General features: G+C 46.8%; 4 protein-coding genes across 4 annotated transcripts; all 4 read left to right on the forward strand.

The window, feature by feature from the left end:
- Positions 1-1,213: 1,213 nt before the first annotated feature.
- On the forward strand, positions 1,214-1,486 carry LAESUDRAFT_649329 (uncharacterized protein; the record flags this gene model as incomplete). Its single annotated transcript, XM_040904169.1, has 1 exon — positions 1,214-1,486. One exon carries the CDS (start codon positions 1,214-1,216, stop codon positions 1,484-1,486), a length of 273 nt encoding a protein of 90 aa, XP_040766167.1.
- A 1,749-nt stretch (positions 1,487-3,235) lies between these two features.
- On the forward strand, positions 3,236-3,670 carry LAESUDRAFT_649353 (uncharacterized protein; the record flags this gene model as incomplete). The annotated part of the gene is made up of 1 exon (XM_040904171.1): positions 3,236-3,670. A coding segment is annotated over one exon (435 nt), but the record flags the coding sequence as incomplete, so codon positions are not given.
- Positions 3,671-6,138: 2,468 nt separating this feature from the next.
- LAESUDRAFT_649386 (uncharacterized protein) lies at positions 6,139-6,384 on the forward strand (the record flags this gene model as incomplete). Its single annotated transcript, XM_040904174.1, has 1 exon — positions 6,139-6,384. One exon carries the CDS (start codon positions 6,139-6,141, stop codon positions 6,382-6,384), a length of 246 nt encoding a protein of 81 aa, XP_040766169.1.
- A 3,285-nt stretch (positions 6,385-9,669) lies between these two features.
- Positions 9,670-10,752, forward strand: LAESUDRAFT_649241 (uncharacterized protein; the record flags this gene model as incomplete). Its single annotated transcript, XM_040904160.1, has 2 exons — positions 9,670-10,119; positions 10,552-10,752. Coding segments are annotated over 2 exons (651 nt in total), but the record flags the coding sequence as incomplete, so codon positions are not given.
- Between the last annotated feature and the right edge of the window lie 3,296 nt (positions 10,753-14,048).

Below are 14,048 nucleotides of genomic sequence, written 5' to 3' on the forward strand. Positions count from 1 at the left end.
TCCACCCCTTTATATAGTCGCAGACCTATAGTCTGGGGTACTAGTACGAGGGGTCCTCTACACTGCCTCAGTGATAAAGATAGGTGAAACACACCAGAGCTTAGCTGCTGCGAGCCAGGTAATTGGTGAGCTAAGAAAGCATAGGTGAAATACCTGAAATATGAAATGAGAACCAAAGTCCTGAATCGCAGATCCTGGGGTTAGAACTTGAGAACCCTAGAAGCTATCCTCGATCACATAGTGACTGATATCACCTGACCGTAATTGGGCATCTCTTCTAGGCGCTTGTTCATGGGGATCACGTGACCATGAGCGACAGTACGTTTCATAACAAAAACCTGAAAATCATGAAGATGTTGGTCGGAAATCTGATGCTGTAACCACCTGCAATTTTAGCTCATTTGATATTCATTACTTTCATTAGGAAAGGACGGTTACAGAGACATCATCTTCACAAGACATATCAGGTCAGATGAGCAGCAGTAGCAGATGCTCTTAATGGCTGAAAGCCCATAACTGCTATTATAGAGACATCAAAATAGATGTTTCGCGCATTCAATGTTTCCCCAAAGATGATGTCCCTGAAGAATTGCTTGCCGTTACATGTCAAAATGAAGATGTCAGTATATTACAGACTGAGAACAACAAGTATGTACCTTCATACATCGACATGGATACAAACGATCATCATGTTGCAGATGGTTAGCCATTTATGCACAAATGTCATGTTATATAAACACTGATGAATATTTGCATCATTTCAGATAGCGGTGGAGATGTTATACCACTCTAGTTTGTAACCAGCACTGACATGGATTCAATTGGCATGTCCATGGATGAATTAATGATGTGGAGGCTTGAAACTACATGGCAAAATGAACATAAGAGGCGTTATTTGGTGCAGCATAGCCAACATCCGGTGCGAGATTTAGGCTATCCTCTGCAGTGAGACATGAATGATTTGAATCAACATGAACATAATTTGTTCAAGAAAGTGTTCCCCACCTTGTTTCCATATGGTGTTGGTGGCATTGAAGCCGATCGACTGGTCCATGTATCTTTCATTGAACATGTTCGATGGTGTTTGCAGTTTCATAATGGACATTTTTGTCAACATCATTCATTCCCTTTTCTAGTGTTTGGAATCAAACAAAGGAGACAGGCTCTTACATCTGTGAAAATCCAAATCAATCACCATGACTTTGAAGCGGACATGCAGATTTTGAGACATATCACTGTAGATAACCTTCGTCAAGCAGCAAGAGAAGAGGCTGCAAAGATGTCTATAAGTAACAGGGCCATGCGCTTGCTGAAGAAACATATTCATGCTGTGGGTGGATGGGTTATGGAATCTGATCAAGCATGTTATCAGCTCAGGTCGAAGATATGGTCTACATCCATTTACCTATCACCACGAACCCTGTGGATGACGATCAATCCTGATGACTTACATGATCCTAATTTGCTGGGAAGCGCATTGACATGAAAAACTTATCTGCAACTCACTGGGTGAAACAATCAATAAATTGAGGTGAAAGATGGTAAAGATATTGAAGAAAAAGTTCAAATCTTTTCAGCATCTTTACCGTCAATTTGTGATAAAAGTATTCAAAATATTATTAACATCTTTTCTTGCTAAAGATGATGAAAAGATTGGAAAAAGATTGGGTGACATATTAGCAATCATTTTTTCAATCATTTCATCAATCTTTCAGACAAAGTTATGATAAAAAGTTTTAAAATCTTTTTTTATTGTTTTCTTATCAAAGATAATGCACATATTGTGACCATGTCACATTATTATCATTCTACACCAAGCTAATATTAGAATTTAAAGGTCCATACTCAGGTCCAAATGTCTCTTGAAGCCTTAGTACCAGCATAGTATTGATCTCTACATCTTAGCACTAGCATAGTACTAGCATATGCTACTAGTACTAACCTTCAGACTGTAGTACTAACTTAGCACTAGCATAGCACTACTTTTTAAAGCCTTAGTACTAGCATAATACTAATGTTTAGATGGTAGTACTAGCATTTGAACCTTAGTACTAGCTTAGTACTAGCATAGTACTAACCTCCAGACCTTGGTACTAGCTTGATACTAGCATAGCACTAGCATTTAGACCTTAGTGCTAGCATAGTACTAGCCTTGAGACCTTAGTACTAGCATTTAGATCTTAGTACTAGCATAGTACTAACCTTTAGACCTTAGTACTAGCATAGTACTAGCGTAGTACTAACCTTCAAACCTTAGTACTAATCTGCAAATCTTAGTACTAGATTAGTACTAGCATAGTACTAACCTTCAGACCTTAATACTAGCATAGTGCTAATATATAAACCTGAGTATTAACCTCTGTATCTTAGTACTAGCTTGTATATGCAAACAAGAGTGTGCCATAGTCACAATATTTTCATCATCTTTGATCAAAAAAGAAGTAAAAAAAGATTTTAAAACTTTTCATCATAGTTTTGTCTGAAAGATTGTCAAATGATTAAAGAAATGATTATTAATCTTTCCTCCAATCTCCTTTCAATCTTTTCATCATCTTTCACAACAAAAGATGTTACCAATATTTTAAATACTTTTATCACAAATTGACAGTGAGGATGCTTAAAAGATTTTAACTTTTTCTTCAATATTTTTACCATCTTTCACCTCAAATTATTGATTGTTTCACCCAGTGAGTACTCTAGGACCAGATGTAAAATGATGTGCGAGCAATGTTGCACATGATTCCATGGCTGCTGCGCAATTTTTCAAGTATCTTGTCAATGCAATTGTAGAGAAGTTGTTTCAGATAAGAGTTACAAACCATGGAAGACGAGTCAAAAGCAAGATTGGGGTTATCGGTCGTGTGAGCAGTTATTTTAGAGTGGTAGAAAGCCAAGGTCATGGAACTCTCCATCTTCATATGTTCGTATGGCTTCGCGGTGCACTGTCAGTGAATGAGATGATCAATGCTTTAAGTCAAGAAGACTTCCGAGAGAAAGTGCACACGTACATTGCAAACACAATCCATGCTCATGTAGATGGACTGGATAATGAGTCGTCTATTGGATCATGTGCACCGAACCTCAAATTGCATACGGAAGGCCACCGGATCCTAGCTGGGGGAGCTACAAAGAAGATTTCATTAGATTCGAGAAGAGGGTAGCATGGTCAAAGCAGGTTCATGAATGCGAAGCGAATCGTTGCCTGATGAAGTACAGAGGGTGCAAGTGAGGCACCCCCTGGGCTCTGCCTGATGTCAATTGGGTAGATGAAGCCAGAAGATGGAGACGAAAGCGTATGTTCAGGTGTTTCAACTCATGGCAACTGGACATATCAGTCGCAGTATGCTGTAACAATGACATCAAACTCCTTATGAATGGCAGAGACACAGGCAACATTACCTTCTATGAAACTAACTATGCGAGTAAGAAACAGGGGCGAAGCTATAATATGTCAGCACTGTTTGCGAATTCACCAGCTTTTCAATTGGAAGACAATCTGTATTTGCAAGACATCAGAAAGCATAATCAAATGATGTTGTTCTGGTGTATACATGCATTGAACAGAGAACAAGAAGTTGCAGCACTAATGGTCATAATGCTTCTGATGGGGTGGGAATTTGTATTCAGCTTGCATCAGTATGAGATCATTTATTGGTCAACTTTTGTGTAATATCTATTGAAGATTGACAGCAGTTTACGGTCAATGAATAAGTGAGTTGAATCAATGAACCATTGAGCACAAAGTGAGAACTGAGTGTAAATATATTACAGCATATCCGTTCGTCCACCACAATCAAACAATAGTGGTGAATCCATGGACGATCATGCTGACGTACATCGTTAAAAAGTACATTCACATGTTTGCATTGACAAATTGTTCATAGCAAGATGATGACAAAAATGTCAGTATTCGTTTCGACAACCAACATTGTTTGAACGTGCAAAGCCAGGTTGTCGATTATCAATTTCGAGGAGATGAGTCGAGACACACAATGTGTTGGAATTTTTTGTGAACACCTATGAAGAGAAGTTAACGAACAGAAGCGAGCATGCACTCAATAATGGAAGAGGACGTATTTCCAACATGTGATCGCGATATCGGTCCAGGCATCCATTTCACAACAACGTAGTCTGAATATTGCGAACCGAAGGGCATAACACCCTACCTAACTTCATCGGAAAGTATTTTCCAGGTCAAGATTTGATGGATCCCCATGCCAGAGTTATCTATTATGCATCCATGTTACTGCTTTTGAAGCCATGGTGATGGTTACAAGATCTCTGAGAGCATGAACAAACATGAGAAAATGCATATGAACAGTTCCTGCATGGCACATCAGATGGTATCTGAAGGATTATTTCAAATATACAACATTTTTACTGATGCAAATTGAGTGCATTAGAGCATGCAAAGAGGAAAGATGACACCAGTCATGTGGTACCATCCTCAGACAAGGAAAGTGAAGTCGATGCAGATTTTTGTGGCGAAGTCAACGCTGGTGACAATAGGGTGAACATGTCCAAACGTGATGAGGAAATGCTCACAGAGGAGTTAACGGATGCTTTGGAAGTGACCCAGAAACATTTGCATGGGCTCCTAGTGGTAGAGGCAGGACAAATTGCTGGTATATTCGATGATTTGAAACAGACGATGTGTCTCTTCTTAGCACAACGTGCAATGTGTAATGACCTGGATCAATTACAGAGATGGAAATTGGACCTGATTAAGCAATCAAACGAGCTTACACTGTCCATTCCATCAATGTGGATGACAATGAAGAGACCAGCGATGTCGAACATTATCAAGGAAATGTCGACAGTGATCTGACTGTGGACATGATGGTCTCACATCTGATGACTGAATCTCTGGAAGCGTTAGATCACTCACAACTGCTCGATGATCAATGAAGGGCTTACGAGATCATTTCATGGCACCTGAAACATACAACGTCAGGAAACTGACCTCCGCAGTTTATGATGTTGATACATGGTGAAGGAGGCACCAGAAAGTCGATGGTCATCCAGACAATAGACAGCACCTTCACCAGAATGGGAGTGGAAGAATGGCTAGTGAAAGCAGCATATACAGGGATAGCAGTGTCAGTGATTGATGGCAAGACAACCCATACAATAGCAGAGATCAACGTTAATGGTCATCCGATGTCTGCGAAAAAGAGAAAAATGTTAGCGATGTACTGGGGGCAGAAGAGATATCGGTGATATCAAAGGAGATGTTAGCCAGGATAACGTAACATCAGATCAGCAAGAGCAGGGTCTGACCATGAAGATGAACTGTTTGGAGGCATCAATGTGATATTATGTGGTGATTTTCATCAGTTCACCCCCGTGTTGCAGCCACCCACTTCGACACTGTACTATTTGATCAAAATGGTCAAGAAAGTGTAGGAAGATAGTCGAGCAGGAAGATTGTTATACGAACGTTTTTGTACGGTCATCATACTGAAAGAACAAGTTTGCATGATTGATCCAGTATGGTTGAATTTTCTACGGCACTTATGTGCTGGCAATGTCAGAGAAGCCGACATGCGCATGCTGCAGGAGCTCATTATCAATGACGGAAACTGTCCACAATCAGGCTATGACTCACCTCCGTGGAGCTTGGCTACACTAGTCACTCCCTGCCATGGTGTATGTGAAGCATGGAATAATGCAGCACTCAACTGGCACTGCAACTGAACAGGTGAAAGGATGTTTATATGTATAGCTGAAGATGACATGAAAGGACGTGCGTTAAATGTTCACAAAAAAATAGCTTTGGTGAGGACAGAACATAAGCCAGCAAGACATCAGAAGCGACGACTATCACGGAAGATGAAGATCGCTGTCAGTATGAAAGTCATGGTGATGCTGAATCTGTCAACAGACTTGGATATTGCAAATGAAGTGCAAGGCATGATGGCAAAGATCATACTGCATCCAGAGGAGTCAGAACACGGGGACAATACCATAGTCAGGTTGCAACACTTACCAGCATACATCATTGTCAAGTTGAACAGGACAAAGGTTGCGAAGCTAAAAGGACTGGAGGAGCAGGAAATTCCAATCGAGCCCACACAGCAAATGTGGTCGCTTAATGTTGCCAATGTAGGTGCCGAGAACCAACACGTCAAGGTCACAATGCATCAGAGACAGTATCCAATCATAGTAGCTTATGCATTGACAGATTATCGATCGCAGGGACAAACTATGAAAAATATGTTCATTGACATGGCGAGGCCTCCGACAGGAAAGCTGAGCCTGTTCAATTTATATGTTGTGCTTTCGTGCAGTCACGGCCGGAAAACAATATGGATACTCAGGAATCTCAATGAAAACATGTTTCATGAACCTCATGACGAGAGATTGTTGATGGAAGATGAATGATTGGCTGACTTAGATCATAAAATGATGGCATGATGGAATGAAATTGATCGCCACATGCATCATTCCAACATATAGCACAGCGTATACTTTACACAACTAATTTGTATCATGCAATGATTGGCCATAAACAACGATGGAACATAACTATGATCCATGGCATTAACATTCAAAAACAGCATAAACAGAACATATAGAAAATATAAACTGCAGCATGCACACGCGATTGCTAATCACAAAATGATATGGTCAATAGAACACCGCTGGATGTACAAGGCACATTCACCATACGTATTCAAAATCCTCATCCTGATGACATCTATAAGGGCCATCAATAGCCAACATGCATTGGCACCGGACTAATGAACTCTATCCAGAAGGAAAACAACATAAAGTAGGCACCAGACAATGGAAAATGGGAGAACGAACTATGTGCCAGAATGCGTGATCACAAAACAAAAGAGCAGAACACCAAATGGATATGCGCACAACAATGTAGACGTGTAGGACAAGGAGGAGCAGACAGCGTTGGAGAGGATGTATAAATTAAAGAGGAGCATAACACCATTGAACACTGACCACCACAAGAACATATGCACAAAACGATGACGTAAAGCATATGACAGTGACGAGAGAAATGGAAACAGCTAAAAAAAGGTGAACAATGGAAAGTGATCGATGGACACAAACAAATACAAACTCCTGTGTAAAAAATTGCATCACCATTGTGCTCGGAAGAAACCTTGCAGTCGCAAGGTAATTTCTATAATATCATCCATTCACGTGGCCTAAATTCTGTTTGTGCCACAACAAAAGACAGGAAGAAATTCTATGTTTTGCTTCACAGATCCACCAGTGAGCAAGCTCTGGTCATGAATCTGCATTGACATGGAGGAATGCTGAGAGTATCTTGATGCCCACATATATTCAGCCCATTATTGAACTGTACTATCTCAGTTCATCTTTAAAGCCGGAATTGACCTTCAAGTAGCTTGGATGATTGCTTCCGATGCTGAAATGGAGACCACTCCAGAGCTAGCTGAGCCACTTGATGACATCTATGGACATTGAACATTTGATGCTGCTCAATGTGTGAAATGACGACAAGATCTTTGATGTTAGGTGACACAATTTAAACTTTAGTTCCCCGGATTCTCGTTCATCCAGTATCACAAATTTTGTACTTCGAGATAAAACTTGTGCTCGGTGTGCATAGATGCAGATTTTCCATTCACTTGAAGCATATTGTTCAGTGTGCAAAGTTATGAACTTCCTGTTAGAATCTGGACACAGAGCACAGATGTGAGAGGCCCCAGTGCGACCTGCGCCACTGGCATGGGAGAGTAGTAGTGCACATGTATATAATAGAGTGCAGCTACAATGAGACGGGTCATCGGTTTGGCCCAGTGGAGCCATCTTCTAGAGAGCAGGTGACTCTCAAACTCCTGGCCATGCAGTGGGCTGGCTGGGAAAGTCACCACAAACTGATCATCATTGACCAAGAAGCACTCACCGCAATCAACGAGAACCACCACTATGAGGTTCCTGCTGGGGACCATGATGCTGACTGGTGAGTGATCCAGTCAGCAGGTCAAGGGCTGAGAGCTGAAGCAGGTCACCAAGGTGCGAAGGCTGCAGGGCAGCTGAGAGACAGGTGTGGCTGGGCAGGGGTGAGATTAAAAGGTCAAGGGCAGGAGGGTGAGGGCCAGAGGGTCGACCGTGGGGCGCCGCTGTGGTGATACAAGACACCAGGTGCAGGGGGCGGGCACTGCACGAGGGTGAGCCTGCCAGCAAGGCAGAGGCAGAACAGGGCATCAAAGGGCAGGCCAAGCAGATGCCAAGTGAGACAGGCTGGCAGTCCGACAAAGTGGCACAGCCACAGGACGCGAAGCACTGAAGAAGCTGAGCGGGCGCTTGCAAGGGGTGTGCACAGAACCAGAAACTGGGATCTGAATCCAAGGGGCACTGGGACTGGCGTGCAGACTGAGGTGAGCGACGAGCGCATGGGGGCGCTATAGGAAGTCACCAAAAATGGACACGTATGAGATGTGTATGGTATGGAGACCAGGACCCAAGATCAGGGGGCACCAGGACTGGCATACAGACTGAGGTGGGCAGGGAAGCACATGGAATGGAGACCAGCATCCCTGGGGACAGGGAGTGCGGTACAGGTGTGTGGCCCACAATGGGATAGACGCAGCAGTGGCTAGGTCGAGGTGTTAGAATCTGGGCATGGAGCGCAGATGTGAGAGGCCTCGGTGCGACCTGCGCCACTGGCGTGGGAGAGTAGTAGCGTGCGTGTATATAATAGGGCATGGCTACAATGGGACGGGCCATCAGTTTGGCCCCGTGGAGCCATCTTCTAGAGAGTGGGTGACTCCTGAACTTCTGGCCGCACAGCGGGCTGGCTGGGAAAGTCAACACAAACTGATAACCATTGACCAAGGGGCACTCACTGCAATTGATGTGAAACCACCAACTACGAGGCTCCTGCTGGGGGACCAGGATGCTGGCTGGTGAGTGATCCAGTTGGCAGGTCAAGGACCGAGAGCTGGGGCAGGTTGCTGAGGTGTGAAGGCTGCAGGGCAGCTGAGGGACAGATGCAACTGGGCAAAGGTGGGATCAGGAGGTCGAGGGCAGGAGGGTGAGGGCCAGAGGGTCGACCATGAGGTGCTGCTGCAGTGATACAAGACACCAGGCACAGGGGGCAGGCACTGCGTGAGGGTGGCCCTACCAGCGAGGTGATGGGTGGAGCAGGGCGTCAAAAGGGCAGGCCAAGCGGATGCCGAGTGAGGCTGGCAGTCCGATGAAGTGGCACAGCCACAGTACGTGGAGCGCTGAAGAAAAGCTGAGTGAGGCGCTTGCACGGAGTGCGCACGGAACGGAGACCGAGACCCAAATCCAAGGGGCATTGGAACTGGCATGCGGACCAAGCGCATGGAGGCGTGTTGGAATATCAAGCCTAGCTATACTTAAGTATGGACTTATCAGCTGGTATTTTCTTTTATGTACTTATTGGGCATTAGTGCCCATAAGACTTTTCACCTGCTTCGCTCGTTCTGCAGGCTTCAGTCCTTCTATCATCAAGGAGCTGAAGCCTGTGAGTACCGATACTGTCCTGCATGAATGCAGCTTACATACTAATGTATCGTAGTTGACTCTAGATACATACTACTAATATAGTCCTTCTATCATCAAGGAGCTGAAGCCCTTGACTCTAGCGTGTGTTCTCTCATCCACTCCTTTTCCATCCGTTTACAGGTTATGAGCCCCGTCGGCCATTACGAGATGTCACTCAGCAATCACGAATCATCAGTCAGGATCCCCCACCTTGCGGAAGATGGATCGAACTGGGTGCTCTACAAGGAGCAACTCAGGTCTGCTGTGATGGCGAAGAAGCTGGCACGATATCTCGATGGCCGCGACAAGGAGCCTACTGCACCCATGGCTCCAGGGGTGGATTCTGATGCAGATGAGGCATACGCGGATGCGTACGACACTTGGGCAGCTAGACATGAGGCGATCAAAACACTTCTGTACCAGACACTACCAGAAACGCTGAAACTCCGGATTATCCCCGAGAAGAAGGCGTCCGGAGCTTGGAAGATAGTCAATGCTGAGTATGACAATCGCGGTGACTTCGTCCAGGCTGAACTGCTCCGACGCATGCATGCTCTCTGCTGCACCAAGGAGAAGGACCCTCGACCAACCCTAGATAAGCTCCAGAAGCTTAAGAGTGTTCTTGACGACAAGCAATACTGCATGCTCATCATCAGCTGCCTCCCAGAGTCTTATCACCCCATTGTATGCACCATCCTCTCAGCTGCTCACCTGGCTTCCATCCAGGCTACTGGCACCACCACAACTCCCACTCCCACCATCACATTCGATGAACTCTTACGCCAGATCTACTCAGTCGCACGCAACGAGTTCACCCTGGATGAGTCGCAGAGCACTGCAGAAGACTCCGCGCTCATGATGAGGTCAGGTGGCAAGGACATGAGGAAGATGTGCAGCAATTGCAATAAGGCCAGCCATCTGAAAGCAGACTGCTGGGCGAAAGGTGGTGAAAAAGAGGGCCAAGGGCCACGGAGCAAGAACAGAGGGAGGAAACATGACAAGGGCTCAGGGGGAGCCAGTGCAAATGTGGTGACAACAGGCAATGATGAGGCATTCGCATTCGCCATTGCGACCGGTTTTTTGAAGGTCAAGGGAGCGAAGCTCCCGAAGCTCACCCAGATCCTCGATTCAGGTGCAAGCCGACACTTCGATCTGGTACGCTCGAATTTCACCACATTCCAGGAGATCGAATGCAAGCCGATCACGTCAGCTGACGGCCGTGTCTTTTATGCCACCGGTGAAGGCAACGTCTGCATCGCTATTATGCACAAGGGAAAGACAATCAAGTTTACCCTATGCGACGTTCTCTATGCACTGTCTATGCCTTTCACACTCATCTCCATCAGCCGCACTACAAAGGCTGGCTACGCCATCCATTTCAAGCGTGACGGGTGCCATGTCATCTCCCCTCGAGGTATCACCGTGTTTGTAGCCACCGAGCGCAACGGTCTGTACCCGCTACCCGGATCACCAGTCCCATCAGCACCTGCGAAGGAGACAGCGTTAACAGTAATGCTATCACTCACCGAGTTCCATCAACGCATGGCCCATGCCTATGCCCCTGCCCTCAAGAAGATGGTTGAGGCTAACGTCGTCACTGGAGTACGACTCGAGGACACAACCACCGAGTTCTGCGAATCTTGCACAAAGGTGAAGCAGACCCGTGAGTCATTCCCGAAGGCACACTCAAGTCCGCAAGTGACCGTGTACAGTCAGTGCGTGCACACGGATGTCTGGGGGAAAGCGCCGGTGAAGTCCCTCGGCGGCAAGGAGTACTATGTCTCCTTCACCGATGACTACTCAGACGAGGCAGTTGTATGCCCTATTGCCTGCAAAAGTGATGTACTCACACAGTACAAGGCCTACAGCTCATGGGTGAAGGCCCACCAAGGTGTCAACTCCATCAAGGAACTGCAGAGCGATAATGGAGGGGAGTACATGAGCACGGAATTCCAGGCTTATCTGAAAAGCAAAGGTATGCACCATCACTGAACTGTGCATGACTCTCCGCAGGAGAATGGCAAGGCCAAACACCTTAACCGGACGCTCACCGAGCACTCCCGCATGCTGCTCTTCAACGCGGACCTCCCCAAGTTCATCTGGGCCAAGTCCGTAATGCATACCGTGTGGCTTCGCAACTGCATGATGACCCAGAACACCCCCAACTTGACATTGCACGAATGTGCTACAGGGCAGAAGCCCCATCTCGACCCGCTCTCTCGATTCGGTTGCACCGTGTGGGTACGTGTCGATGCCGCCTTGAAGCTTGATCCGAAGTCGCATCAAGGCCGCTGGGTTGGGTTTGATGTGCATAGCAAGGGCCACTGCATGTACTGGGCCGACAAGCATAAGGTATTTATTAAACACGATGTGCATTTCATCGAGGACAATGCGCCCGTTACCGTCAACGTTCAGCCCGAGGGGGAGCCGAACAAGGCCAAAAGCGGCCAAAATGCACCTACGGGCACTTCACTCCAACCTCCATCGACCTCCACATCTGAGCCAGCTGCGACCATCATGCCATCCTATGCCATCCAGCTGCCTGCAACCATCCAGAACGGGTCAACTAAAGTGAACGCTGAGCCGCCGCAGCCAGAGAGTGCGCCCGAGCCCAGAGCCGGACGCCCTAAATGCGTATGTCAGCCATCTCAATGGGTCAGGGACTTACAGTCAGGTACCAGCACCACCAGTGGACACAGTGCACAGTGCATTCTGAGGAGCATTCTCGAGCACGCGAAGCTCATGCAGGATCAGCCGGAGGATGAGTACGACGATGAGGGGGAGACCCTCTATGCTCTGGCAGCCATGGCTGGCGACACTCCATTGTACCATGAGGTGATGGCTGGGCCAGAACGTGAGCAATGGTGAGAAGCGATGCAGGAAGAGCTGGTGAAGATAGAGGTGATGGGAACCTACGAGCTAGTTGAGAAGCCAGAGAATGCGCATGTCATCAGATCGGTATGGTCGCTCTGCAGGAAACGTGATGAGAACAACGAGATCATGAAGTACAAGGCATGCCTGTGCATGCAAGGGTTCTCGCAGATCCCGGGCATCGACTTCGACCAGACAGCGTCACTGACAGCAAGTCTTGCGTCACTACAGCTTGCACTCACGCTCACCGCTGCCAACGACTGGGAGCTCCATCAAATCGACTTCAAAAATGCTTACCTGAATGGCGAGCTCGACGAGATGATTTACATGAAGCAGCCGTGAGGTTTCGAGGTTCCTGGATGCGAAAACTACATCTGGAAGCTGCTCAAGGCACTATACGGCCTCAAACAAGCTGATCGGCAATGGTACATCAAGCTCTGCGAGCTGTTTGCAGACCTGGGCCTACAGCGGAGCCAGCATGACTTTGGTGTGTTTTTCACCTTTGTCTCCAACATCATCGTCATCGTCGTTGTACATGTTGACAACTGCACGCTCGTCGCGGACACGAAGGTCACCATGACTGGCCTTAAGTGGGAGCTCGTCGCACGGTTCGAGATTGTCGACCTGGGTGAAGCACGCTGGCTACTAGGCTTTGAGATTCGCCACGACCGCGCTGCCCACACTATCTCGCTCTCACAAGCCATGTACATCGACACGATACTCGATCACTTTGGCACGACTGATGCTTATGTACTCACAGTCCTGATGGACCCCCACATCAACCTCTTCGGTATCGAGCTCTCAGACGAAGATCGCGTGCACATGGCTCGCAAGCTGTATGCAAGGCTCATCGGGAGCCTTATGTACACCGCTATCAGCACACATCCTGACATCGCATTCGCCACTTCGACACTGGCGCACTTCATGGCTGACCCAGCGCCCACGCATTGGGATGCTGCAAAATGCATGCTGCGCTATCTTAAAGGCACACGCGACCTGGCCTTGATGTTCGGTGTGACAACTGATGGTCTTATAGGTTACACTGATGCCGACTGGGCCTCGCAAGCTCACCGTCACTCGATCTCGGTGTACAGCTTCCTCTACTCTGGGGGAGCTGTCAGCTGGTCTTCGCGCAAGCAGCCCCTTATTGTGCTATCTTCCATGGAGGCCGAATACATTGCCGCATCTGACGCATCGCGTGAGCTGTTGTGGCTATGTGCGCTTCTCGTGGAACTTACCTCGCCTCTGGCGGAACTGACACCGTTACATGCCGACAATCAGAGCGCAATCGCGATCACGCAGAGTGGACTCCTTCATGCGCGAACGAAGCATATCAACATTCGCTACCATTTCATTCACGAGGTTATCAATATGGAATGCGCCATCATCTTGTATTGCCCGACCAACGACATGGTCGCTGACCTTCTTACCAAGGCGTTGACCCGCCAGAAGGTGGAGAAGTTCGCTGGAATGCTTGGACTTTGCCTGGCTTGAGGGGAAGTGTTGGAATATCAAGCCTAGCTATACTTAAGTATGGACTTATCAGCTGGTATTTCTTTTTATGTACTTATTGGGCATTAGCGCCCGTAAGACTTTTCACCTGCTTCGCTCATTCTGCGGGCTTCAGTCCTTCTATCATCAAGGAGCTGAAGCCTGTGAGTACCGATACTGTCCTG

This window comes from Laetiporus sulphureus (genome assembly GCF_001632365.1).
Source record: "Laetiporus sulphureus 93-53 unplaced genomic scaffold LAESUscaffold_11, whole genome shotgun sequence".
Taxonomy (NCBI): domain Eukaryota; kingdom Fungi; phylum Basidiomycota; class Agaricomycetes; order Polyporales; family Laetiporaceae; genus Laetiporus; species Laetiporus sulphureus.